General features: G+C 37.8%; 1 protein-coding gene across 12 annotated transcripts in view; it reads right to left on the bottom strand.

Moving 5' to 3' along the window:
* LOC105490090 (REV1 DNA directed polymerase) overlaps window positions 1–25,395 on the bottom strand; it is an 89,815-nt gene that overhangs the window by 36,297 nt on the left and 28,123 nt on the right. For all 12 annotated transcript variants that reach the window (XR_011612117.1, XM_071077272.1, XM_011755396.2 and 9 more), the window contains exons 4-6: window positions 13,069–13,237; window positions 6,003–6,155; window positions 2,012–2,721 (exon numbers count right to left, since the gene is read on the bottom strand). Coding sequence is in view for 10 of the 12 variants with exons in the window: in XM_071077272.1 (XP_070933373.1) it covers window positions 2,012–2,721; window positions 6,003–6,155; window positions 13,069–13,237 (1,032 nt within the window). In the remaining 2 variants the exon portion in view is untranslated. The remainder of the gene's footprint in view (window positions 1–2,011; window positions 2,722–6,002; window positions 6,156–13,068; window positions 13,238–25,395) is intronic.

Raw genomic sequence — 25,395 nt, 5'->3', positions numbered from 1 at the left:
ATTAAAGATCAGAGCTGAATGACATAGACCACATTTAAGGATATAAAGGTGAGTGTCCTCACCTAAGGACAAAAGCTTCTAATCATCCTGAGCTACAATGAGATTCATCAGGGTCACTTTAACCCTAATCCAGGCACAAGCAGAGCTTTCCTCTATTATCAGTCTCATCCTTAGCCTTTTCCTCTGGTCCTCTAAGATACACAAGTTCTGGAAATAAGAACCCTGAGCTTGTAAAAAGTTCTGATCTCATAAAGGAGTTTTTCTCAGGCTTGAAAATATTAGTACTGAGGGTTAGTCTTTATAATAGGCTTCCAAAAACAGATATCCCCTAGCAGTTTTGGACCACTCCATTTACCAAACTGTGCCTGCGATAGATAGCATGTACCTAGTTCTCCCCACTTTTTTTTTTTTTTGAGATAGGGTCTCACTGTGTTGCCCCATCTGAAGTGCAGTGGTGGAATCTGCAGCCTCAACCTCCAGGGCTCAAACAATCCTCCCGCCTCAGCCTTCCAAGTAGCTGGGACCACAGGCCCGTGCCACCACGCCCAGCTAATTTTTTTTTTTCTTTTTGATAGAAACAGGGTCTCACTGTGTTGCCCAGGTTGGTCTTGAACTCCTGGGCTCAAGCAATCCTCCTGCCTCAGCCTCCCCAAGTGTGGGAATTACAGGCATGAGCCACCGTGCCCAGCCTGCTCATGTATTCTTAAGCTCACAACCCCATGAGGCAAACATCGTGGACTATCTATCACTTCTGTTCACAAAGAAAACTAAGACTCAGAGAGGTGAACTAACTTGTCCATAGTCCTGCAGCATAAGAGTGGCAGAGTAAGGATTCAGATTCATGCTAAACTATCTAACTCCAAAGCCACGTACTTCCTTACTGCCCTCTGTATTATCTCAAATGATTCATAAAATAATCACAATTCTGCTGTATAGAAGTATTTTTCAAAGTATCACATAAACATAATGCAAGCAACTCAAAATAATGCTTTTAAACATTCAAGTAGTACAGAATGCGTAAGCCAAATATCTACCAAATGCTTTCACACAATAACAAAATTTCTCATTTTATTCCCATTCATAGAACTAATTAATCATAGTTCTCTGAAGCATTCAGAATTAAATAACCTTCAGGTAACAAGGCCAAGACATGATGTAAGGATAATCTAGTATCTATATTATTCTGAAATATTTCCTAAATACCAAACAGCATTTTTTGACTAAAAGTACGTAGGAACACATCAAACTCAGTAAAACGTAACAGAAAACACCCCACATAGAGTCTCTATCGCTTTCTAGGACAGAACCATGAGCTTCTCTCTATACCTCAGTTTCCACAGCTATAAATTAAAGGATAGTATTAATCTCTGAGGTCTCTCCCCATAAAAAAATCCTATAATCTGTAAAAGGAACTAAAACTTCAAACCAGATACTAATTTATGACTGGCACAGAAACACAGTCTGCTACTGTGTTTGCATTTGTTTTTGATAACAAGAAAAGTATTAAAATTCAAAATACAATGAACCAATGCACTTAGATGTCAAATAACCTCACTGAAAGTTTACCACTGTTAATTATAACAGCTCTATGTCAAAACTGATTTAAAAAATCATTATGATGCAAGCTTCTAGAAATTTAACAATTCCTCTTATCAAACCAATTGCATTCTTACAGGGGTTTAAGCACTGGATAGATGTTACATTAACACAGTTCAAAACTTCACCAACCGATAAGGTCTACATGAGGAATGAATGCTCAGAATCCCAACCATCTTACTGTTTAAATTCTCTGAAAATTTTCAGTCAGCCACAATTAAATCTAATTGTTTTAAAAACATTTTAATAAATAAGCTTTCTATAATGTTATGCTTACTGTAGATTACATGACTTGACATTCTGAGACTTTTATATTATGAAAACTTCATATTGACCAGAAATACCAATAATAGCGTAAGAGCAAAATGATCAAGCGTGACTGTTTCTTAAGAAAACAATTTTAGTAAGTATCTACCTGTGTCAGTTACAACAAGTGCAGACCTGCCTGTTTTCATTTTTTTTAACTTTTCCCTTCCTGGAAAGATACCATTACTTTGTCTTTGTAGGGTATTGACAAACTCAGTCAATTCACACTTCCACATTGATATGTGATGCAGTCTTGAATGAGAATAGAAGTTTGAAATAAAATTGCAGTCTGAAGGTTTGGATGGCACTGAAGGTGCTGCCTTGCTAAGAGTAGATACTGAAGAAGTGCTTTTTGTGCTTGAAGGCCCCTGAACAGTGGAGTGGTGAGCACCATTGATTTTAGTGTTACTGTGCAAAGGTGATAATGAGAAAGAATTAGTTCTGTGTGGATTCCGCAAAGCATCTGTGTTTCTGGTGCTTTGCTGCAACTGCTGCAGAGTGCAGTCTCTGAAATCAGTGCTGCTCTTCTCAGCCTTATCCTCCTCCTGGGAAGAGGCTGGAGAAAGCCTGCTGGCAACACTATTGACCATGGGCACCAAGCAATCCTGTGTCTTTAAGGCACCATTAGAGCTAGAAGTGTGTCCATTAAAAATGGCAGTGCTGCCTCTGGGATGAGGAATTCCATTCTGTTTCCTTCCCGGAGAGGTCTGTTCCAGATCCACAAAACTAAAATCATTATTTTCGTCTTCTTCATTCCAACTGTTCATGCCATTGACTTTGACTTCATTTTCTGCTTCAATCTTCTTAACGATGTGATTTCTAAAGCAGGAAAAAAAATTTAAGTTAATACTGTCTGACTTTTAGGTTAAAACAATTTTTTCATTTCAACATTTTCTTAGTGGTACACACTTTGGTATTTCTCTCTTTAGAAACAGGAAACTTTTTTTTTTTTTTTTTGAGACGGGGTCTCACTCTGTTGCCCAGGCTGGAGTGCAGTGGCACAATCTCAATTCGCTGCAAGCACGGCTTCCCAGGTTCACGCCATTCTCCTGCCTCAGCCTCCAGAGTAGCTGAGACTACAGGCGCCGCCACCATGCTGGGCTAATTTCTTTCTGTATTTTTAGTAGAGACGGGGTTTCACCGTGTTAGCCAGGATGGTCTCGATCTCCTGACCTCGTGATCCGCCTGCCTCGACCTCCCAAAGTGCTGGGATTACAGGCTTGAGCCACCTCGCCCAGCCAGGAAATTCTTATATCGAATATTGACAATGAAAAAAAACCCTGAAAATTAAACCACAAACTTTATATTCTGATTTGACAAAAGATCATTCTTTGCAAAAGTAGCAAGGTAACTAGAAAAATTCTAGAATATTAACAGCCCTTTAGGTGTTTTTTGTTTTTTATTTTCACTTCAGATAGTACCAAAGAAGAAATAAAATAGAATATTTCTCATGGCTGAAGAAAAACCCAAAAAACTTTTCAATTATTTTTTCCATAAAGAATTCATTGGAATCTATAAGCTCTAAATATCCAGTTCTGAAGCACAATGCTTGGCATTTACTCCATGGTCAATAAATATCTGCTGAATTAATATACTAAAAATAACTTTCACAAAAATGGATTTTAAAACCTTACTTGAATTCTTATTCCTAGTTTTAGTTTCTATGGAAGGTACTATTCGACACATTAAAAATCCAGTATGAAGCCAGCTAGTTTCAGTAGGAAAAAAAGTGACTATATTGATTAACCTATTAATGAGCTAATTGTTGCACAAGTAGACAAAAAGTAAAGCCATGTCAATGTGTGGGGGTAATTCAGTAAAATTTACACCCAGAAAAATGAGGACACTTGCCTTATTAACAAGGGAAATTGCACTTCATTTTAAGAAATGCACATTTAGATGCCTGGGTGGTACAAGGCAACATGGACCAAGTTTCCTGATGACAGCTTTATAAATGTAGAACCTATGACATATGTTATGCTAAAGTCACATCCTGGCTCCTCTAGACGTTTGTTTAGAAATGCATTCACAACAATCATCTAAGTAACAAAAACAAAAACCTGAATTACAAAGCAGTAATTCATTCTACTTAGAAATGTCCAAATGTCCATAGCACTAATTCAATTACAGTGCAGGCTCCAGATGTAGAGCTACCCTACAGAGTAGTAAGCCACAGGTGAAATTACCACAGTATTACCAGGTTCCACCAAAAGTCCCTCATCCTAATACCAACTTGGTTTCTCAGTAATGAGAGCCTGACTACACAGAAAATCTCCACAAGCTGGATGATCACCCATTTCAGGGTTAGCTCAGGCCCTGGCTAAACATCACATGGAATGTGACAGGCAACTCTGAGTAGACGCCATCCTCACAGATGATCATGCCAGTGAAGGGGAAAAAGACAAACTGGATATGATTAAAAGAAGAAAAAAAGAAAACCTAATTTGTCACATGCAGAGAAAGCCTCGAGATAAAGAGAATGCAAGGGAGCAAAATGTCACAGATAAGCATTTCAAAGAAATGTACAAAATGTACTGAATATACCCTCCAAAAAACCCCAGAAAACAACAAAAGTGATGTACGTCAGAAAGTCTTACATCTAGTTTTGTGTCAAAAACATTAAGATCCTTTACATGCATTATAGCAACACATCCAACAGAAATCCATATACTGGCAGGAAAATACACTGTTAACATACATTCTTCCTGTACTATATAGTTTCTCAGCCTAGACAAATGGACATTTGCAAAGTAGCTGTACTGGAAATATCATGGGTAGAGCTACATTTCTTAGGCAATGGCATAAATGTATTAAGAAGTAAAATCTAATAGGTAATTTCTTCCTAAAAGTGTCACAAAGAAGATCTTGAAAAAACATATCTATTTTCTACTTTTATTAATGTGGGTAAGAAGAGAAAGATAAAGCTATGTATTCTGTGAAAAGTTTTCTGGTATTATTTGCTATATACCTTGATACCACATTAGAAAAATTAAAAGCTATAGGTAACATGAAAAATATTTGAATACGTTTGTGAGTACAAGTTAAATAACAAATGACAACAAAAATTACAGAAGGCAGTGATACTGGATCCTCTCAGATTAATTAGACTCCTGGTCTTTTCAGAAAAAAAAAATATATACAACTCCCAAAGCAAGCAATTTAATAAAGAGAAGGCTAACAAAAATGAACCACTTGATATACAAGGTAAGGCAACCCACCAATTAATTGTGAAACCAATTTATCCAGGGTTGCAACTAAAGCTTTTATCAATATTTAAAAAAAAAAAAAGCAGCCACACGGAATAAAGTCTAGATTCACTCTCAATTCTATAACCAAGGGTCACCAACTAAACTTCCACTTATATATTTACATATTTAGAATTGTAGTTATGCATTTTGAATTTTTCAAAAACCACCCAGAAGTGTTAACATTTTCATTGTCTTTTTATGCATGGAACACAACAAAAATATAGCTGGTGCAGTTAGTTCAGTTTTTGAGAAAGCAATACAAAATACTTGTGAGGAAATAATTACTTTCATGAAAATCCACGAAAAAACTAACAATTAAGATCCACTAGCTTAAGGTGAGAAACTAGTATGAATGTAAAATCTTACTTACATGAATGAAATTTTCATAAAAATAATTCATTTTTAGATAAGACACTCATACACATAATTTCAACATATTCATTATAAATGAATAGCCAGGGTTCGTATCTGCTTCTGTCTGTCTGTAACAGAGCAGGGGCCATGCTCACTGATAAAAACCAGCTTTGCGGCCAGGCATGGTGGCTCATGCCTGTAACCTCAGCACTTTGGGAGGTCGAGGAGGGTAGATCACAAGGTTAGGAGTTTGAGAACAGCCTGGCCAAGACGGTGAAACTCCACTTCTACTAAAAATACAAAAATTAGCTAGGTGTGGTGGTACACGCCAGTAATGGGGGAGGCTGAGGCAGGATAATCACTTGAACCTTGGAGGCAGAGGTGGTAATGAGCCTAGATTGTACCATTGCACTCCAGCCTGGGCAACAAGAGCGAAACTTCGTCTTAAAAAAAAAAAAAACCCCAGCTTTGCAGTAATCCCCAACTAGACAAACTTACACCCTGTTGTTGAACTGTTTGGCTATATTGCTTGGACCTGGCACAGGATCCTCAGGTCTGCATACAGGATTAAAGCTGAGACCCTTCTGCACACTGGACTGCTTGGTGTACAGCTGATATGGAATGTAGGAGAGGAGTCGTCCAGCTTTGATGCTGAAACAAAAAGCAACATCAATTTAGAGTTCCATACTTGGTGACAATGAGCTTCATGAAAAAAAAAATCAATGTCTTCAAAGATACAGTATTTCACCAACAACAGGCCATCATCTGTTTTCCTAGTTTATTCCTTCTTGCTCAGTTTTAGTGGTCCCAATACAGTATGATCTTAGAGTGGGGAAACACTGCAAGCACAGAGCTGAACTAGTCAATATTTTAATCCTCATGACTTTATATTTACCACCCTGTCAACAGTTAAGACAGAATATTTAAGACTTCATCAAAATCTCATCTCACATATTAAGGTTTTCCAGGATAAGTAAACTGAATAAGGATTCTAAATTTCCAAATTCATGTCAGAAACTTAATAAAAATATAGGACAAACTAAAGAATCTCAACTTCAAGAGTAATAATTTATACTATTTTTATGTATACAGGAATGGTAAGAGCCAAGGCCATTTGAAGATATGAACTCTACAGGGGCCAAAACTACCATGTACATCCTCACAGCATATCACACATCACCACTCAAATCCAGGGAACACCAGTATTACAATGCTAGGTGGTACTAGCACTGTAACCGAAGCTCCCAAATGTCTGCTTTCTTGTGTACTTCAGAACTAAAACTAATTTGACTGCAGTATCTTAAACTGATATTTTCTTGCTAATAAACTGAGTTATATATGGCTACTCTACCTTTAAAATTATCATTTAACTTCAAATTTAAAAACAACCAATCAATATACTTAGGCTATCATCCAAATTTCAAAACAAGCTCCTTTAACAAATTAGAAAATATTTCAAAACAACCTCTGGATTTTAAACCTAAAAATATATATATATACCAAGGAATCATCACTTAGTTATTTAGAAAAAGACTGATAAATAACATGATAAAAATATATTTCTTATTGTCTCATAAATCTAAGACTTGATAGTTTCATTTTCTTAAATGGTGCCTCACAAAACTTTTTAAAAAATAATAATCATTTAAGAAATGACTGAATTGGCTTACAGAATACTAATTAAAAATAACTGAGTCAACAACTTGGAATACAGGAAAACATACTAACAGATTCTAAAAATGGAACTATATACGATACAGAGTATGTCCTTTATATAATTATGTCAATATATATTTAAAAATTCTACCTAAAGTACCTTAAACTATATCAAATGCTATAACTACTAAATTATGATAGTAAAGAACATACTATACTAGTCACAAGACATGTACCCAATGAATTTATTAGCAGGCTAAATGTTTTATCAAAATTTAGGTTACCTTCAAAATACATTCAAACACATTCAAAATTTGAGGTTACATTCAAGTATCAGAATCAAAATCCTAAAATTAGACTATTTTTTACTTTATTCTTCCTCAAACCAACTTTTCTTCCCTTTTTTGAGATGGACTCTCACTCTGTCGCCCAGGCTGGAGTGCAGTAGCACGATCTTGGCTTCACGCCATTCTCCTGCTTCAGCCTCCCGAGTAGTGGGACTACAGACACCTGCCACCAGGCCCAGCTAATTTTTTGTATTTTTTTAGTAGAGACGGGGTTCCACCTTGTTAGCCAGGATGGTCTCGATCTCCTGACCTCGTGATCCACCCGCCTCCGCCTCCCAAAGTGCTGGGATTACAAGTGTGAGCCACCTTGCCTGGCCCTTTTCTTCCTTTAATAGTTGGTCTCAATTGCCTAACTATAAATCTTTGTTCTGTGGTATTATGTGTATCAACCCACTTGCTTCCCCTGCCAAAAGAAGTACAGATACTTAATACCTAAAATAAAATCCCAACCTTAGCTTTCCACCCTTTATCATAGATAGCTGTAACTAAGAAATAAGTAGAGAGTGAAACTACACCCACTGTGCCAGCTGCACATCTCAGGTAAAACCAAAGTGCAATGAACAAAATGACAAAATGCCCTATGATCATGCTCGCCTTTCCTGACCTACTGACAGCATGCTGGAGTGATGCAGACTCTACAGGTGCTCTCTATGGTCAGCACTCATCATATACAAGACTGTCAGGCCTTGTCCAACTCCTAACAAGAGCCATGTGGCCACCCGCAGAATTCCTAGGCTTACATAAGTCAGTCCATGGAGACTGCTACAAAATTAGACAGCTAATTTGAATACTCCAAGTCTCAAATCAGATATCCTCAGAGATACTCAGTAAAAGAATTAAAGCCCAACACACTATAGTAATGTTAGCCAAGTAATGTCAGTTATAATCTGAAGCCTAAACCACTGATCTATCAGTTGTATACTCCTAATTATCCCTGCTTACCCATTTATCTATCTACAGATATATAGACAGAAATATTATCTGAAAGCATATTTGTGTAAGACCTTTTTAAAAATCTCTCTGTGATTAATTTCTCACATTTACTAATTTCCCCTCTTGTCCTAAGCGCAAAGAAACTGTACTGACATTTTCTACTATTCTTTCAAAACCAAAAGGAGGGGATAATAAAAAAAACCATCTTTATCCAAAAGATAATACTACACGATTTCCTTATACACTTTTTTCATGTACATTGAAACTAGACTCTGATATATATATATATATGAAAGAGTTTACATTCTATACAACGAATCAAAACATAGTCATAGCAAGTGAAATATTCACCTATTTTGCGAAGTCTTACTCTTGCTTTGTTCTATAGCCTCTGTGTTCAGGCAGAACAAAATAAAACACAAGGAATGGCAAAAAAACTAATGAGAAATAAAATTGCAATCAATTTTTATTTAAATGAGTTGAATAAGCACTCTAATATTTACACTGAATGTAATTAGAAACCAAAGTTTTGGCTCATATGTAAGCACATGACAAATGTAAATGGTTTGGGAATTTAGAAAGAAAAGATAAACTGAAAGTTCTACTAGTAGATCCCATTGAGTTGGCATGAACTGGAACAATAAATTATTCTGTCGCAACTCCCAACAGATCTACGTGACCATCTAATCACAGGATATACAAATATAAAAAGGCCAAGCTACGAGGTTCTCAATCTACAAGGATCAACACAAAATCAAGAACAACAAAAACAAGAACAATCTGTAGTAACTTAGGACAATATTTTAAAATTACGCTCCATGACACTCCTCAAGCTTGATGGGCCAGTGGGGTATGTCATAGCAGCTTCTCATCTATTCCACATTCCAAATTTCAATGTAAAATTATCTCAAGACAAAGACTGTGACAAAAATTTTTAAAACCATTACTTTCAATACACTATGTACAAGTTTGAGACTTACAAAACAAAGGGTTTAGTAAAATAATTTCAGACTTTAACGTACACAGGCTCCTCATTAAAGGACTCCCTTGCCTCTTCAAAGTCAGGGCCCTATAATGCAATGATTATGCCTACATTAACTCAGTTCTACTGACATACAGACCTCAGGGAACTGAAATGAAAGCAACACCCCACGTACTTACAAGTGGCAGTTTCTTTTCAAACTGCTCGAATAAAAACAAAAACTAATTATTCAGAATAGTATGTATCATTTATTAAATAGCTAATACATGTTAAGATTTTTAAGTATAATAAAATCTCATTAAAGCACAGCTAAGAAGAGATCAACCAGGGATTAGAGTGTGAATAAAAACAGTGCCATGATTTAACCAAAAGGATTCCATGTTACAATCACATAATGGACTCCTAGCATTTAAGACATATGAGACATATGCCAACACTGATCCATTTCCCCATGGGCCATCTGTAACAAGCTGAATCTAATGGTAAAGGAGGACACAAACAGGATTCAGAACACCCAGACTCTAAAACGTACTCTGTTCTTGGGCAAGTCAGTGAACCCTACTAGCCCTGTCTCCTCAAATACAAAATGAGGCCAATAGGATATATAATCATGCTGTCCAAAGTCACTCTTAAAGACAAATGATTCAGTCTCAGTCCACACTAAGATAAAATCCATTAAAGTGAATTTTAAAATGTATTATCGAAGTTGCTTTTTCTATCTTATTATCTCCCTAGCTGCATTTGGCAAAAAGAAAACGTGCAAAAAACTCAACTGTAATGGAAAACAGCATTTTCTTTTCTTTTTTTTTTTTGAGATGGAGTCTCGCTCTGTCACCCAGGCTGGAGTGTAGTGGTGTGATCTCAGCTCACTGCAACCTCCACGTCCCAGGTTCAAGCAATTCTCCTGCCTCAGCCTCCTGAGTAGATGGGATTACAGGTGCTTGCCACCACACCTGGCTAATTTTTGTATTTTTAGTAGAGACAGGCTTTCACCATATTGGCCAGGCTGGTCTTGAACTCCTGACCTTGTGATCCACCCACCTCGGCCTCCCAAAGTGGTGGGATTACAGGTGTGAGCTACCGCACCCGGCCGGAAAACACCATTTTCTACATAAATCAAAACTCCCCAGCAACAGCCCTTTCCCCTCGACGCTCCTCCCGCTCATAGAAATCCCCCATTCCCTCCAAAGCCTAACTATTGCTCCCAGATAAAAACTCTAGCTCTAGTGACAACACAGCTCAACTCTGAGTGATCCAACTTCAAATACTGAGAACAAGTCCTCTGAAGAGACACATCCCTAAAAGCCATTTTAATCAATACTATATCACTGATAGACAGTGGCTAGATCATGAGATCACAGTGTAAAGGAAGGAATCAGTGGGATGTTATAGGGATGAGCCTTTAACTTTATCCCTCAAAGTTTAAAAAATCCTTAATATGTCAAATATATTTGACTTTTTTGTTTGTTTGTTTGTTTGTTTTGAGACAGAGTCTTGCTCTGTCGCCAGGCTGGAGTGCAGTGACATAATCTTGGCTCATTGTAACCTTTGGCTCACTGCAACCTCCACCTCCCAGGTTTAAGCAATTCTGCCTCAGCCTCCCAAGCAGCTGGGACTACAGGCGCGCGCCACCACACCCAGCTAATTTTGTATTTTTAATAGACATAGAGTTTCACCATGTTGGCCAGGATGGTCTCGATCTCTTGACCTCATGATCCACCTGCATTGGCCTCCCAAAGTGCTGGGATTAAAGGTGTGAGCCACTGCGCCCAGCCAATATATTTGATTTTCTAGAGGTAGTAATGTACTTTTGAATTTTTGGAATTTTCTAATTGTTAATGTTACAGAATAAAAATAAAACAGTAACAGGAGCTTCTCATATATTACACCTCTACAACACGCCAGGCGGGCCAGGCTGTACACACAAACAATTTTTATCTCTCACATAACCACAGCAGGTAGATATTAGCCTTCTTTCACAAATGAGGAAACAAGGTTCTGAGTGACTGCATAAAGTTTTTTTTTTTTCCTTTTTCCTGAGACGGAGTCTTTCTCTGTCACCCAGGCTGGTGCAGTGGTGCCATCTCAGCTCACTGGAGCCTCCCATCTCCTGGGTTCAAGTGATTTTCCTGCCTCAGCCTCCCAAGTAACTGGGATTACAGGCGTAAGCCACCACACCCCAACTAATTGTATTTTTAGTACAGACGGGGTTTCACCATGTTGGCCACGCTGGTCTCCGCCCACGTCGGCCTCCCAAAGTGCTGGGATTACAGGCGTGAGCCACCACACCGGCCAAGCATAAAGTTTCTAAAATTATACCAGGTTACATGGATACTGGACTGCCGAGTTTGATGTGAAGCCAAGTATGTCTCCAGAGCCCAGGTGCAGCCTTTTCCACCATGTTGCTTCTCCGTGAATTTATGCAGCTAAATACACTATACAAAAGAACTGAGTTAATATATAACTTGTGGAACAGTTAATGGAGGGTGTTATAATTAGTAAAAGCAAGAACCAGAAAAAAAATTCAGGAACTGACTTAAAAAGATAAGCAATTTCTCATATACTGATTATAAACTATCCATACATAAAATTACTATTTTAATATTTTAATTCTATCTTTATAAATCAGCAACTGCTCATATGTATTGTATACCTCATGTCATTTAAAAATATAAACCACTTAAGTTTTGGCTCATCCCCAAGGTTTCAGATAACATATTTAAACTTAGGAAGTCAGTATGAATGGCCACCACTGATTTACAATTATCATTTCCAAACCAACAGCAGAGAAACCACAATATAATCATTAAAAAACAGTAAATAATACTGCGAACTGTACTCCCTCCTTTCCCCTACTCCTAGCATTCTAGGTCCACATTATCTTGATGAATTAATATGCTAAAAACCCATATAATAGGCAACATGGTATAATTTACTCATACATTACTCATTCTTTCTCTCCCAGCAGAATATAAACTCCATGAGGTAGTGAAGGGATCTTTGCTTTGTTCACTGTTATTTCCCAAGAACACAGAACACCGCCTAGTCTGTAGAAGGTGCACATATATTTGTTGAATAACATGCTTGATCCACCTTCTCCAATAACTGCTTCCTGACACTTTCCTGAGTCATCACCCCTAACTCCTGGCAAAAATATTAACATGCTACTTTTATTAGGATGCCAAATCCTAGGCTATAGTATTATCAACATGAGGTTAAAGGGTAGTGTTAAGACATTATTTTTCACCTTGTCAATTAGGAGGCAATACATTACATACTTATAAAAGAAATAAAAAGGCCAGGCACAGTGGTTGTAGTCTCAGCACTTTGGGAGGCCAAGGCTGGAGGACTGCTTGAGTTTGAGACCAATCTGGGCAACACAGTGAAACCCATCTCTACAAAAAATACAAAAAATCAGCTAGGTGTAGTGGCATATGCCTGTAGTCGCAGCTACTCAGGAGGCTGAAGTGGAAGGGTTGCTTGAGCCTGGGAGGTGGAGGCTGCAGTGAGCAGTGATTACACCACTGCACTCTAGCGTGGGCAACAAAGCGAGACCCTGTCTCAAAAAAAAATAAAAAATAAATAAATAAATAGTGTTCCAATTTTAAAAACTTATTAATTAAATTTAATAAAAAATTAAACTTACCTTTCCACAATCCATTCTGGTCGAATTACTTTTTCCCCCTTTAATTCTTTAATTTTAGCATTGGGAAGATTTGTGGCAATAATATGTGTTGTTTTAGATCTGGAATAATATACATGGTATTGACCTCCATGCAACATCATTAGTTTTCTCAATTCCTCAGCAGAAGGATCTGCAAAATTTATATTAAAATATATTAAGAGTCTTACCTGCAAGAAAGTAGAACCCTAGTGAATAACTCCTCAAATAGGTCAACTTTAAGAATGTCATTGGTTCACCTTCTCCTTGGCTGTGCTGCCAGGTAAACAAAGCTGGGAGGTAAATTACAAAGTGAGGAAGCTATGTTGCTTTAGTACATCCTCCTTCCCTAGCTGCCACACAGCCAACTAATACAAAAACATCTAACAAGTGCCTAGCAGAGCAAATAGGGACCTCAAGTAATGAATCAAATACTAATAACAGAACAAATATTTTTACATTTTTGACGTTACTTAACATATGACCTTGATATTGTTTATAAAAATTAACTATAAACCCATTTATGAATCATTTTATAAAGACTAATCCTTCAGCTCCTCCAGACTATACGAGAGGAGTCAGATAAATAATACTTACTCACACTTACTATAAAGGAGACTTACTGTAGGGCTTATTAGTAGATTTTACTTCTAGAAAGCTTTATGATTTTTATTTTTATTTAAGAAAATATCTTAAAACTTAATCGAATAGTAAATATTATCCAGTTCCCTAATATGAAATTTCATAAAGTCCAAAAAATAAAGTCCAGCAACACAAAAAGGATTGCAAACCAAGAAACACCATTTTTTCTTCAATTTTGTTTCAAATGATTTATTCTTAATAAAACTACAGAAAATATCTTAAATGTCTTAAATACTGGAAATATTTTAAGAAAATATCTTAAAGAAGCAATGTGACTTATGCTTCCCCCTAAAAAGCAATGTCTGATTCACTAAAGTCATATTATGACCTGCATTACTAGCATCACATTAATCATCACTGTTCTCTTCCTTTCACCTATCATCCTAACGAATGCTCTCACACCTCCCCTAACAACAGCTGTACCCAGGAGTTTCCACATGTGGCTTATCCCAAGCTTAATCCCAAGCAATATAGGTCCAAGTATTTAAATAAACATTTTCATTATGACAATAATTAGGTGAGCTTTAGTTTCTAGAAGATAAAAAACAGCACATACAGACATACTAGGTTTGTCTAAATTTTACAGCACATAATTTGACATTACTGATTACAAATATTAGCACTATTCAGCAGAAAATATAATGCAAGCCACATAAAAATTTTCTAGTAACCTCATTACAGTGAAAAGGTGAAATTAACTTTATTTAACCCAATATATCCAAAATATTATTTCAACATGTAATCAACAGAAAAAATATGAGATTTTTACATCCTGTTTTCTTCTTAAATCTCTGGAATCCAGTGCATATTTTACATTTACCACACATCTCAATTTAGAATAGCTGTATTTCAAGCGCTTAACGCATGTTACTAGTAGCTACCAAACTGGGCAGTGTCATACAAAGAGATTTAAAAGCATCCTTTTAAACAAAATGAATTCAAAATTAATAATGGAAGTTTTCAGGGTTAAGGTTAAGTTAAAAACTGAACTATAGCATCAGAGTGATTTAAAGTAAAACAGTGGAAATTAAACAGCTAGCCAGTCAGGAGTCTACAGTTCAGTTTCTTTCTCTAATATTAAAGAACCTGGCTGATCTTATAAAGTAACAGTGAGAAATATCAAATTAAAGGCTATATTATAACGCATTAATATGGGCACCAAATCCAATGAAGTCACAGAAATCTAAAAAATTAATTTGCAAGTTAATTTGTAACTTTCCTAAACTAATTCTATTTAATGACTTAAAGAGAAAATGGCTGTCCTTTACCAAATAAAAAGACATGTCAAGAACACATTAACTTTCCATATACATACTCATCAAGTACTCCCCCCTCTACTAGCTGCTCTTTGAAAACTAATTACTCCAGAAATTTGGAACTGGAAAATACATTGCCCTTCTACTGGATGAAGCGAAGAGGGCTCTTTGAAGTTCACTTTTGAAAGCTCTTACATATTCTTCAGTGTGAAGTGAAGCATGAAAACCAATCTAGTTAAAAGGTAAGATCATATAAACTATGGAATAAGACTGAACTGAGTTTAATCTTAGTTTTCACACTCCTGAGTTGTGTGACTTTGGAAAAGTTGTTTAACCTCTTTAGGCTTTCTCCTCTTTCTCCATAAACAAAGCTGTTACCATGAAATGAATCTGGCACGTAGATGGCACTCAATATGAAAACTGCTGTTATTATAAACTACGATCACACTAGAACTCCCTTTCGAGTAATGTATATGACCTCAGGATCCTGCCCTAGATTCTACAAAAAAAAAAAAAAAAAAAAAAAAAAATGACAGAAGACAACATACATAGGCTAGCACACGGTGACCCGAAGCTTCAACAAAAACAGACCTGCCAATAGTGCACTATGGACAGCAGCCAGGGACCACTTTGTCAGGCCCAACAGCCTGGCATGCTAACTCTTGGCGTGTACGATAGCTGGAAGCTACCCTATTTTGGTGTTTTGTTTTGTTTTTTTTTTTAATTTTTAGAGCAGTATTTCTCTCTGGTTCTATTTCTTCAATACTAGAACATACTTTCTTATTACAAGTCCAAAGGAACATACACTATAACTGCAGATTTGCATAATAAATTCATTTTTGTATTTAACACTCTCCTTTAATTCAGCAGATGGGTGAATTAGAAAAAAAAATTGGGAGTCAAGCACAGTGGCTCATACCTGTAATCCCAGCACTTTGGGAGGCCAAGGCGGGCAGACTGCTTGAGCTCAGGAATTCAAGACCAGCCTGGGCAACAAAGTGAGACCCTGTCTCTACAAAATATGGAAAAAAATTAACCAGGTGTGGTGGTGTGTGCTACTAGGGAGTCTGAGGTAGATACTTTGAGCCAGAGAGGCAGAGTTTGCAGTAAGCTGAGCTTGCACCACTGCACTCCAGCCTGGGTGACAGAGCCAGAGCCAGTCTTTAAAAAAAAAAAAAAAAAAAAAAAAGAAAAGAAAAGAAATAAATGGAAAAAAGAAAAAAAATGGGGAGATAATATCCAACCATGAAAGCTATGACATTAAACACTGTGTGACACACTGCCCACAGAACCCATCCCTGCAATGTACTGTAACAGTTAACTTTCTCCATAGCACTGATAATCTGAAATTACCATGTCTGTTTTTACTTGTTTACTGTGAGATTCCCCCCTGAAACATATGCTCTTTGAAGGCAGGAACCTTGTCTGTCAAGCACTTTCATATCCCTGACACAAAGCAGGTGCTCAGTGAGTATTTGCTCAATTCATTAACATCCTCAATGCATCAGACTCCTGCCTAGAATCCATCCTCCAGCAAAAGTGGAGTACAAGTGGTACCAATACTTAAAATCTCAAAACACTTATTCACTCACTCACAAATCAGAGAGGCCGTACAATGTATTAAGAGCACAGACTCCAACGCGGGAATGACTAAGGTCAAATCCTGGCTCCATCACTTGCTAGTTATGTGGATTTCAGGCAAGTTATTTAACTTCTCAGAACCTCAGTTTCCTCACATGTAAATTGGGGATAATAATAGTGTCTCAAAGGACTTCTGTAGGAATTAAGAACTAAAAATTATAAATTACTGAGAAAAGTATCTTGCACATAGTAAAAGTTATGTGGCCAGGTACGGTGGCTCACACCTGTAATCCCAGCACTCTGTGAGGCCGAGGCGGCAGATCACGAGATCAAGATATCGAGACCATCCTGGCCAACGTGGTGAAATCCCATCTCGATTAAAAATACAAAAATTAGCTGGGCATGGTGGCATGCACCTGTAGTCCCAGCTACTTGGGAGGCTGAGGCAGGAGAATCCCTTGAACCCGGGAAGCGGAGGTTGTAGTGAGACAAGATCACGCCACTTCACTCCAGCGTGGGTGACAGAGCAAGGCTCTGTCTCAAAAAAACAAAAAAACAACAACAACAACAAAAATCGAAACAAAACAAAACTAGATTCAGAGAAATTCTATCCTCCAAATTTTTACAATTGATGTCACTGTTTTGAAATGTTAGAGTGAGTGCTTTTCTCTTCATTGTTCTTTCCATTTTTATTTTTTATTTAGAGACAGGGTCTGGCTCTGTCACCCAGGCTAGACTGCAATGGCTCTATCATAGCTCACTGTAACCTCATCTCCTGGTTCATGCTTGTAATCTGAAAGATTTGGGAGGCTGAGGCAGGAGGATCATTTGAGGCCATGAGTTTGAGACCACCTAGGCAACACAGCAATATCCCGACTTAAAAAAAAAAAAAAAAAATCCACAAAACAACAAAAACAAAAACAAAAAACAAACAAAACAGGCTGGGCACGGTGGCTCACGCCCGTAATCCCAACACTTTGGGAGGCCAAGGCAGGTGGATCCTCTGAGGTCAGGAGTTCAAGATCAAGTCTGACAAACATGGAGAAACCCCGTCACTACTAAAAATACAAAATTATCTGGATGTGGTGGCATGTGCCTGTAACTCCAGCTACTTGGGAGGCTGAGGCAGGAGAATCACTGGAACCTGGGTGGCAGAGGTTGCAGTGAGCCAAGATCGCACCATTGCACTCCAGCCTGGGCAACAAGAGTGAAACTCCATCTCATAAAACAAAAAAAATCCAAAAATTAGCCAGGTGTAGTGACACACACCTCTAGTCTCAGCTACTCAGGAGGCTGAGACAGGAAGATCCCTTGCGCTCAGGAGTTTGGGGCTGCAGTGAGCTATGATCAGTCCACTGCATTCCAGCCTGGGTGACAGAGCTTATCTTAAATAAATAAATAAATAAAATTCCACAATACTCCTACTATTAGTTTCATTTTGCAGAACATTCTATATGCAACTAAATTTGAGGTTTAACTAAAACCAGACATAGGGACAGACAATTGAAAGCACAGTAAAAGTAAAAGCCATATACAAGGACCACAATTTGGCCGACATTTAGGCCTAAAGCTCTACAAGTAAAATGTCACAACAGCAAATGCCACCACCTAACATCAAAACAGTCATATGAAGACCACTTTCATGTCTGTAGGTCCAGCTTATAGAAACTGTTGCTCATCTGGTTAAAACAAATTCTATAAACAAAAATTTAAAATCTTGCACAAAAGCTTTCCTAGCTAGATTTCTACTGAGAAAACATTTACTACAAGCACCATTTCACCCTGCATATCCAAAGAACTTAACTGTTGGCTGTGCTATATAAATCACCGAAAAAAGTGAGGTGAATGGCTGCTTATACCTCCTGTGGTCCTACCATAGCAAGACCATCATCACTTCATCTGAGTTTCACAATCTTATAAATTAGAAAAGATAACTTATTGATGAGGAAACAGAGAAAACTTACTGTGCACACGCGTCTGTCTTTGGACTCCTGTCCCCCAGTTTCCGCAGCAGTGATACTTACTCTCTTGACTCTTCTTTCCCCTAACTACCTCAGACTTCCAACAAAGACCACAATCAACTAGAAGCCACAGATGCACTCAGCCAAACAAAAACCGAAGAAAAGTTTCAAATGCTTAGGGAACAAATCTTTGAGTACCAACTAGGTGCAAATTTCACATCAGGTACTAGCAAAATTACAGGAGGTGGCAAAAATTAATACAGTAAGTCTTCTCCTATGTCAGAGGTTCAATTCCTCCACCTCTGATCTACAGGATCAGAGTCTTACAGGAAATGGAAGGAGATATATCCATACAAAATAATATCTGGGAGGCATTTATTTCCAAAAATTTAGACTTGTCAACAATAAAGAGAATCCTCTCCTAAATCACCACATTTGTATGTTTAGAAAACATCAATGTAAGCTGTCAGCTTTCAAACAAATCCCTATCACTTGAAATGTAAGTCTGTTACACTTGCATATTCCCTTGTTTCATTTGTGAATTGTGCTAAAGTACTTGTCCGCCCCGCCACCTGCCCCATCTGCTTTTTCACAAACTTCAGCAGTGCCAAAATCAACAGACCTGGTCTTTTACCCACGTACTAAAGGAAGCAGAAGATAACCCGAACACCTCTTTCCATATGAACTGTCCCAATCTCATACCACTAGAGTGCAACCACTGTCCACGAGGTCTGAAGCACTGACTCCCCTAGGCAGCTTTCACAAAAATAAACATGCCCAGAGCTTACCTCCCAGAGATTACAATTCAGGCCTCAAATGTGGCCCATTCCTTAAGACTGAGTGGACTTAGCATGAGTGAAAATATTTTAACATTCTGATGTACAAATACAAAACCTGTTATTTATTTATTCACTCAACTAATGTTTATTGAGCATCTACAATGTGCCAGGCAAGGTAGGTGCTGGAGATACGGCAATGAACAAGACTCAAGTCTGTGCCCCGTGATAGCTCTTGTATTCCACTGAGGAGACAAAAGCCAGTCATGCAAGTAACACCACTTTAGGTGCAAATAAATGCAATGAAGTAGTTAAAGGGTTAGAGAGCGACTGGAGGGCAAAGTACGCCTGTTTTAGATAGGCGAAGTCAGGGATGGAGGGCAAAGTACGCCTGTTTTAGATAGGCGAAGTCAGGGATGGAGGGCAAAGTACGCCTGTTTTAGATAGGCGAAGTCAGGGACGGTCTGGTAAAAAGGTAACATTTGAGCACAGATGTGAATGATGAAGACCTGAGGAAGCAGAAGGAACAGCAAATTTAAGGCCCTGAGGTGTTATCTCTACTCCATGTTGGGCAAGGGATCACTACACATAAAACAGGCTTCCTAACGCCAGAGAACTTAATATAGAATTAAGACCTAACAACACAAGACACAAACCAGGTGTCAAAATAAATGTTTCTAGCAATAATGCTATGGACTATATATCTCTATATAAAATACTACTACTATGGACTAGCTTAGCCAGGGAAGGAGGCAAAACCTAACTTTATCTGGATCTTAATGAATGAATTTAATTCCAGTTCACACAAGTGAGGAGGGAAGGAGTTTTTCCTCAGAGGCAAAAGAACAGAAACACAGAACTGTAAAAGTAAAAAGACAAATCTAGAATATCAGAGTAATCTTGTTGAGCAAAATTTAAGAACATGAGGTTGGAAATGTAGGTTAGAATTAGGACTAGAATGTTTTTCCCCATTTTCATTTGAAAAATGCCTGTTTATCTAAGACCAAGCTAAACATTTCAACTCCTTTATGAAGTATTCACTCCCACTCCCAAAGGCAACTGTTTCCTCTCTTCTGTGTTGGCACTCACCTTCCTCTGTTCATGTCTAAGGCTTAGAGATTACTTTTTCATCACAAAATCTACATTCTCCATCAACTGCTATCTCTTTTCAAACATAGTTCCTAACCCACAAGCAGCATCCAAAATATATCTGTTCAATCAACTAAAGTAAAATAAAATGGGATGTAAGGTGTGTAAACTAGAAAACTCAACATAGTAAAGGTGCCAATTCTCCCCAAACTGATCCACAGGTTTAATGTAATTCCTATCAAAATCCCAGCAAGGTATTTTGTAGATAAATGACTTATTTTAACATTTATACAAGTCAGATGCACTGGCTCATGCCTGTAATCCCAGCACTCTGGGAGGCTGAGGCAAGCAAATCACCTGAGGTCAGGAGTTCGAGACCAGCCTGGCCAACATAGCAAAACCCCATCTCTACTAAAAACACACAAAAAATGAGCAGGGCGTCACGGCATGTGCCCGTAATCCCAGCTACTCGGGTAGCTGAGGCACAAGAATCACTTGAGCCAGGGAGGCAGAGGGTGCAGTAAGCTGAGATTACGCCACTGTACTCCAGCCTGGGTGACAAAGTGATACCCTGTCTCAAGAAAAAAAAAAAGAGAGAGAGAGGCATAGGTCCTAGAATAGCCAGAACTATCTTGACAAAGAAGAAACAAGTGAAAGGAATCACTCTACCTGATATCAAGGCTTACCACATGGGTACAGTATTTGATATAGTGTGGTACTGGTGAAGGAACAGACACAAACGTCAATGGAAGAGAACAGAGAACCCAGAAACAGATCCACCCAAATATGCCCAACTGACTGTGCTGAAACAACCAGAAATACACAAATTAAAAAAAAAAAAAACAATGTTAAAACCTCAAAATGAAACATGAACTTCAATGTAAAACATAAAACTACACAAATAAAAAAAAATGTTAAAACCTCAAAATGAAACATGAACTTCAATGTAAAACATAAAACTATAGAATTTAAAAATATAGAAGAAAATATTTTGGATCTAGCACCAAAGCGACAAGTTCTTAGACTTGCAAGCACAATCCGTAAAAGGAAAGATCTACATATCAGATCTCATCAAAATTAAAAACACTGTTCTGCAAAAGACCATTTCAAGAGGATGAAAAACCATAGACTGGGAGAAAATATCTGCAAACCACTTTTATGACAAAGCAGTAGTATCTAGAATATATAAGGAAATCTCAAAACTAAACAGTAAAAAAAACTAAACCCAATTAGAAAATGGGCAAAAAAACCATGAACAAACGTTTCACCAATGATGATGTAAAGATGAGAAATAAACACATGAAAGAATGTTCAACACTATTAGCCACCAGGCAAATGCAAATTAAAATCACAAAGAGATACAACACCATCTATTAAAATGGATAAAATGAAAACCACTAAATGCTGGCAAGGATGCAAAGACAGTTTATCCCTCATACAAGGCTAGTGGGAGTATAAAATAGTATAACCACTTTGAGTAACAGTTTGGCAGTTTCTTACAAAAACTAAAGACGTAACTATTACGGGAACCAACAACTGTACTCTTGTATTCATACAAAAACTCATACACAAATGTTCATAGCCTACCAAGAAATAACTCAGATGTCCCTAACGGATGAAAGGTTAACATACACATCCACACTATGAAATATAACTGAACAATAAAAAGGCAACAATTTTGATGACCTGAAAATTTATGCTCAGTGAAAAAAGCCAATCCCAAAAGGTTATATACTGTATGTTTTATTTATATAACATTCTTGAAATGACAAAATTATAAAAATGGAGACCAGATTAGTGGTTGCCAGGAGTTAAGGAAAGGCGGCGAACAGAAGTGGGTGTGACTATAAAAGAGTAACATGAAAGACCTTTGTAGTGTGGAAATGTTCTGTATATTAACTGCATCAGTATTAATTTCTTAGTTGTGATATTGTTTGCTAGTTTATTAGATGTTACCATTTGGGGAAACTGGGTAAAGGGTTCACAGTATCACTGTGTGCTATGTCTTACAACTGCAAGTGAATCTACAACTGCAAGTGAATCTACAATCTAAAAAAAAAATTTAATTTAAAAAATGGATGGGCCAGGCATGGTGGCCCATACCTGTAATCTTGACACTTTGGGAGGCTGAGGCAGAAGAATCGCTTGAGCCTAGGAGTTTCAGATCAGCCCGGGAAATACAGCAAGACCTCGCCTCTATAAAAAATTAAAAAATTAGTTGAGCATAGTGGTACACACTTGAGGTCCTAGCTACTTGGGAGCCTGAGGAGACAGGATGGCTTGAACCTGATGTAGAAGCTGCAGTGAGCCGTGATAGTGCCACTGCACTACAGCCTGGGTGACAGAGGGAGACCCTATCTCAAAACAAAGAAACAAACAAAACAAACAAAAAGGATAGAAGGCAAAGAAGTCAATCTTAACAAGCAAAAAACATTTTTGGGTACAGGTGGAGGGACGAATAGGTTGACAGGTGAACTATCAGAGGGTCTTCTCTCCAAGTTCAAGTTCGATGTTAACTTGGTTGGAAGGGACAAGGACCATGAAATCATGAGAGGCTCAGATGGCAGAACTGGGAGCTTTAAAGGAATCAAGAAAAACTTGGATTATTAAAGTCTGTGGGGAGCAGGGTTAAGAATCAACAAGAAAGGACCACACCTTCTTTTACAGTGAAAGCTGCAACTCCCAGGTTTGCAAACTGTTCACTGGAATGAAGTCTCTTTCCTCCAAATTCCTTTTCAGATAACTTTCTATTTTCTTTTTTTGAGAGGGAGTCTCACTCTGTCGCCAGGCTGGAGGGCACTGGCACAATCTCACCTCACTTCAACCTCCACCTCCCGGGTTCAAGCGATTCTCCTGCCTCAGCCTCCCGAGAAGCTGGGACTACAGGCATGCATCACCATGCCCAGCTAATTTTTGTATTTTTAGTAGAGATGGGGTTTCACCATGTTGGCCAGGATGTTCTCGATCTCTTGACCTTGTGATCCACCCGCTTCGGCCTCCCAAAGTGTTGGGATTATAGGCGTGAGCCACCGTGCCTGGCTTGAGAACTTTCTTTCACAATAGCAATGAACAAAACTGACAACGCCTGTAGCTTTGGTGTTACATGCTAATGGAGAAGAAAGATGATACAATTAAAAAAAAAAAAAAAAAATATATATATATATATATATATATAGGCATTCTACAAAATAGCTGACCAGTACACCTCAAACTGTGAAATAAAGCTTATTTTTTTTAATCAAAAACAAAATAGCACCCCCAACTTGTCTTACTGCATCTAAAGAGTTATTCTTTACTTGCTAATTGTTAATGCTGTTTTATCTATAAAGCTGTATTCACTAAAACTGAATTTTTCTAAAAATACAGTTATTTTATAGCACCACAGTTTGGATGTCTCTGTGAAATTCAGCATAATGGAACTTTATTTGTACAATTATAATGAAATCTTAATAACAGCAAAAATATTATCATCTCTATCCTACAGAAAAGGATAGAGATAATAGATCCAAACAGAAAATGTTTTACAGTCACAAAAATTAGTGATAAAAGCAGATTTAGAATTCCAGATTCTCAATCAAAAAAGTGATTACTGCAATATTAATTTGTCCTCCCTCACACAAAGAATCTCTTTTTCTTCCTTCTATGTGAATAAGGGTGCTCTCTTGAACTGGAGACTTCCATGACGGGCTAACGTAAGAAGCAATGCCTACCTGTTTTCATTAACATTTTTAATTTTTCATAGCGCATCTCAGAAGTCCACAGAGCTTGAATTTGTTAGGACACCTACCTACGGAGAAAAGTTACAAGCTTTCTGCATGTGAACTTCCCAATGCTGTACCAGCATTTATTTTGAGGTGACATTCTTAGACTAAACTCATCATCAATGATGTCTAATAAAACCCTTAATTACAAACAACACACTCTTCTCTTACTAAACCAGATAAATGTACCAGTTAATTAATACTTAACTCCAATTCAATAAATATGTCCTGAATGACTGTGTCCAGTCACTGTAGAGGCACCAAGGACAGAGTGATGAAAATGTAGCTCCAGCTCTCGTCCAGTAAACAGACAACTAAGGAAAGGTCTAAAAAACTCTAAGATGCAGATTCATTTAGGGAGCCGTAGCTCCAGAAGAGCACAAGTCACCTAAACCAGTATGAAGGGTCAAACTATCAAGGGGAAGTGAGGCATGGAGACCTGAAAGATAGCAGGTATCAGCCAGCTGAGAAGGGGCCAGGGGAATATGAAACAGACTGACACAAATATTTACAGCCATTCACTTCAAAAAATACAATGAAATGATAATAAGGAGAAGAATCCCCCAAGAAAATAAAGAGAAAAATTTAGGTGAAAACCTGATAACTAACAGACAAGTGCTAACTGACTTTACAGTTCAGAGAAAGATTAAAACTGAAGCTGGCCATATGGAAGCTCGGAAAGAAGCTGCTTGTTGCCAGTAAAACAAAGAGAAAGTCATGAAATAAAGACACAGGCACCTTCAAAAGTGGATGTGTGGATAAAATCATCCTTGAAACTGTGCCACAGACAAGTAAGAATTCGCAGATTTCTTTCCTCATTCACCAAGAATAAAGACTACACTACTCCTTCCAGATACCGGACTCAATGACAACAGGCACAGCTGGTGGAGAGGAGGTAGGAATGAAAAAATGAATAGAGAGATTAAGTGAAATTTTACTTCCTAAACTGTGAGAATTCAGGTCCTTTCCTTTCCTGCTTGGTGACCCAAATGCTGGCAGTTTACACTCTTCTCCAGACGAGACAGTAAAAGATTCTTCTCTAGGAAATCTGACACTGACACACACCCACACACCACCCTACCCTAAAGGACCTATGGATAATGACATCTAGAGTGTTACCAATGACATGGACCTACAGTGAAGCTCACAGTTTACAAGTCCTACGACCCATATGCAGTAATTTCCCAGTTAGCTTACACATTTTAAACCTCATGTGACTTTTTGAAACTACGTACTTTGATAAAAG

Source organism: Macaca nemestrina, chromosome 13, assembly GCF_043159975.1.
Source record: "Macaca nemestrina isolate mMacNem1 chromosome 13, mMacNem.hap1, whole genome shotgun sequence".
In the NCBI taxonomy this organism is placed as follows: Eukaryota; Metazoa; Chordata; class Mammalia; order Primates; family Cercopithecidae; genus Macaca; species Macaca nemestrina.
Note: the sequence above shows the minus strand (reverse complement) of the source record. Positions and strands in the feature narration are given on the sequence as shown.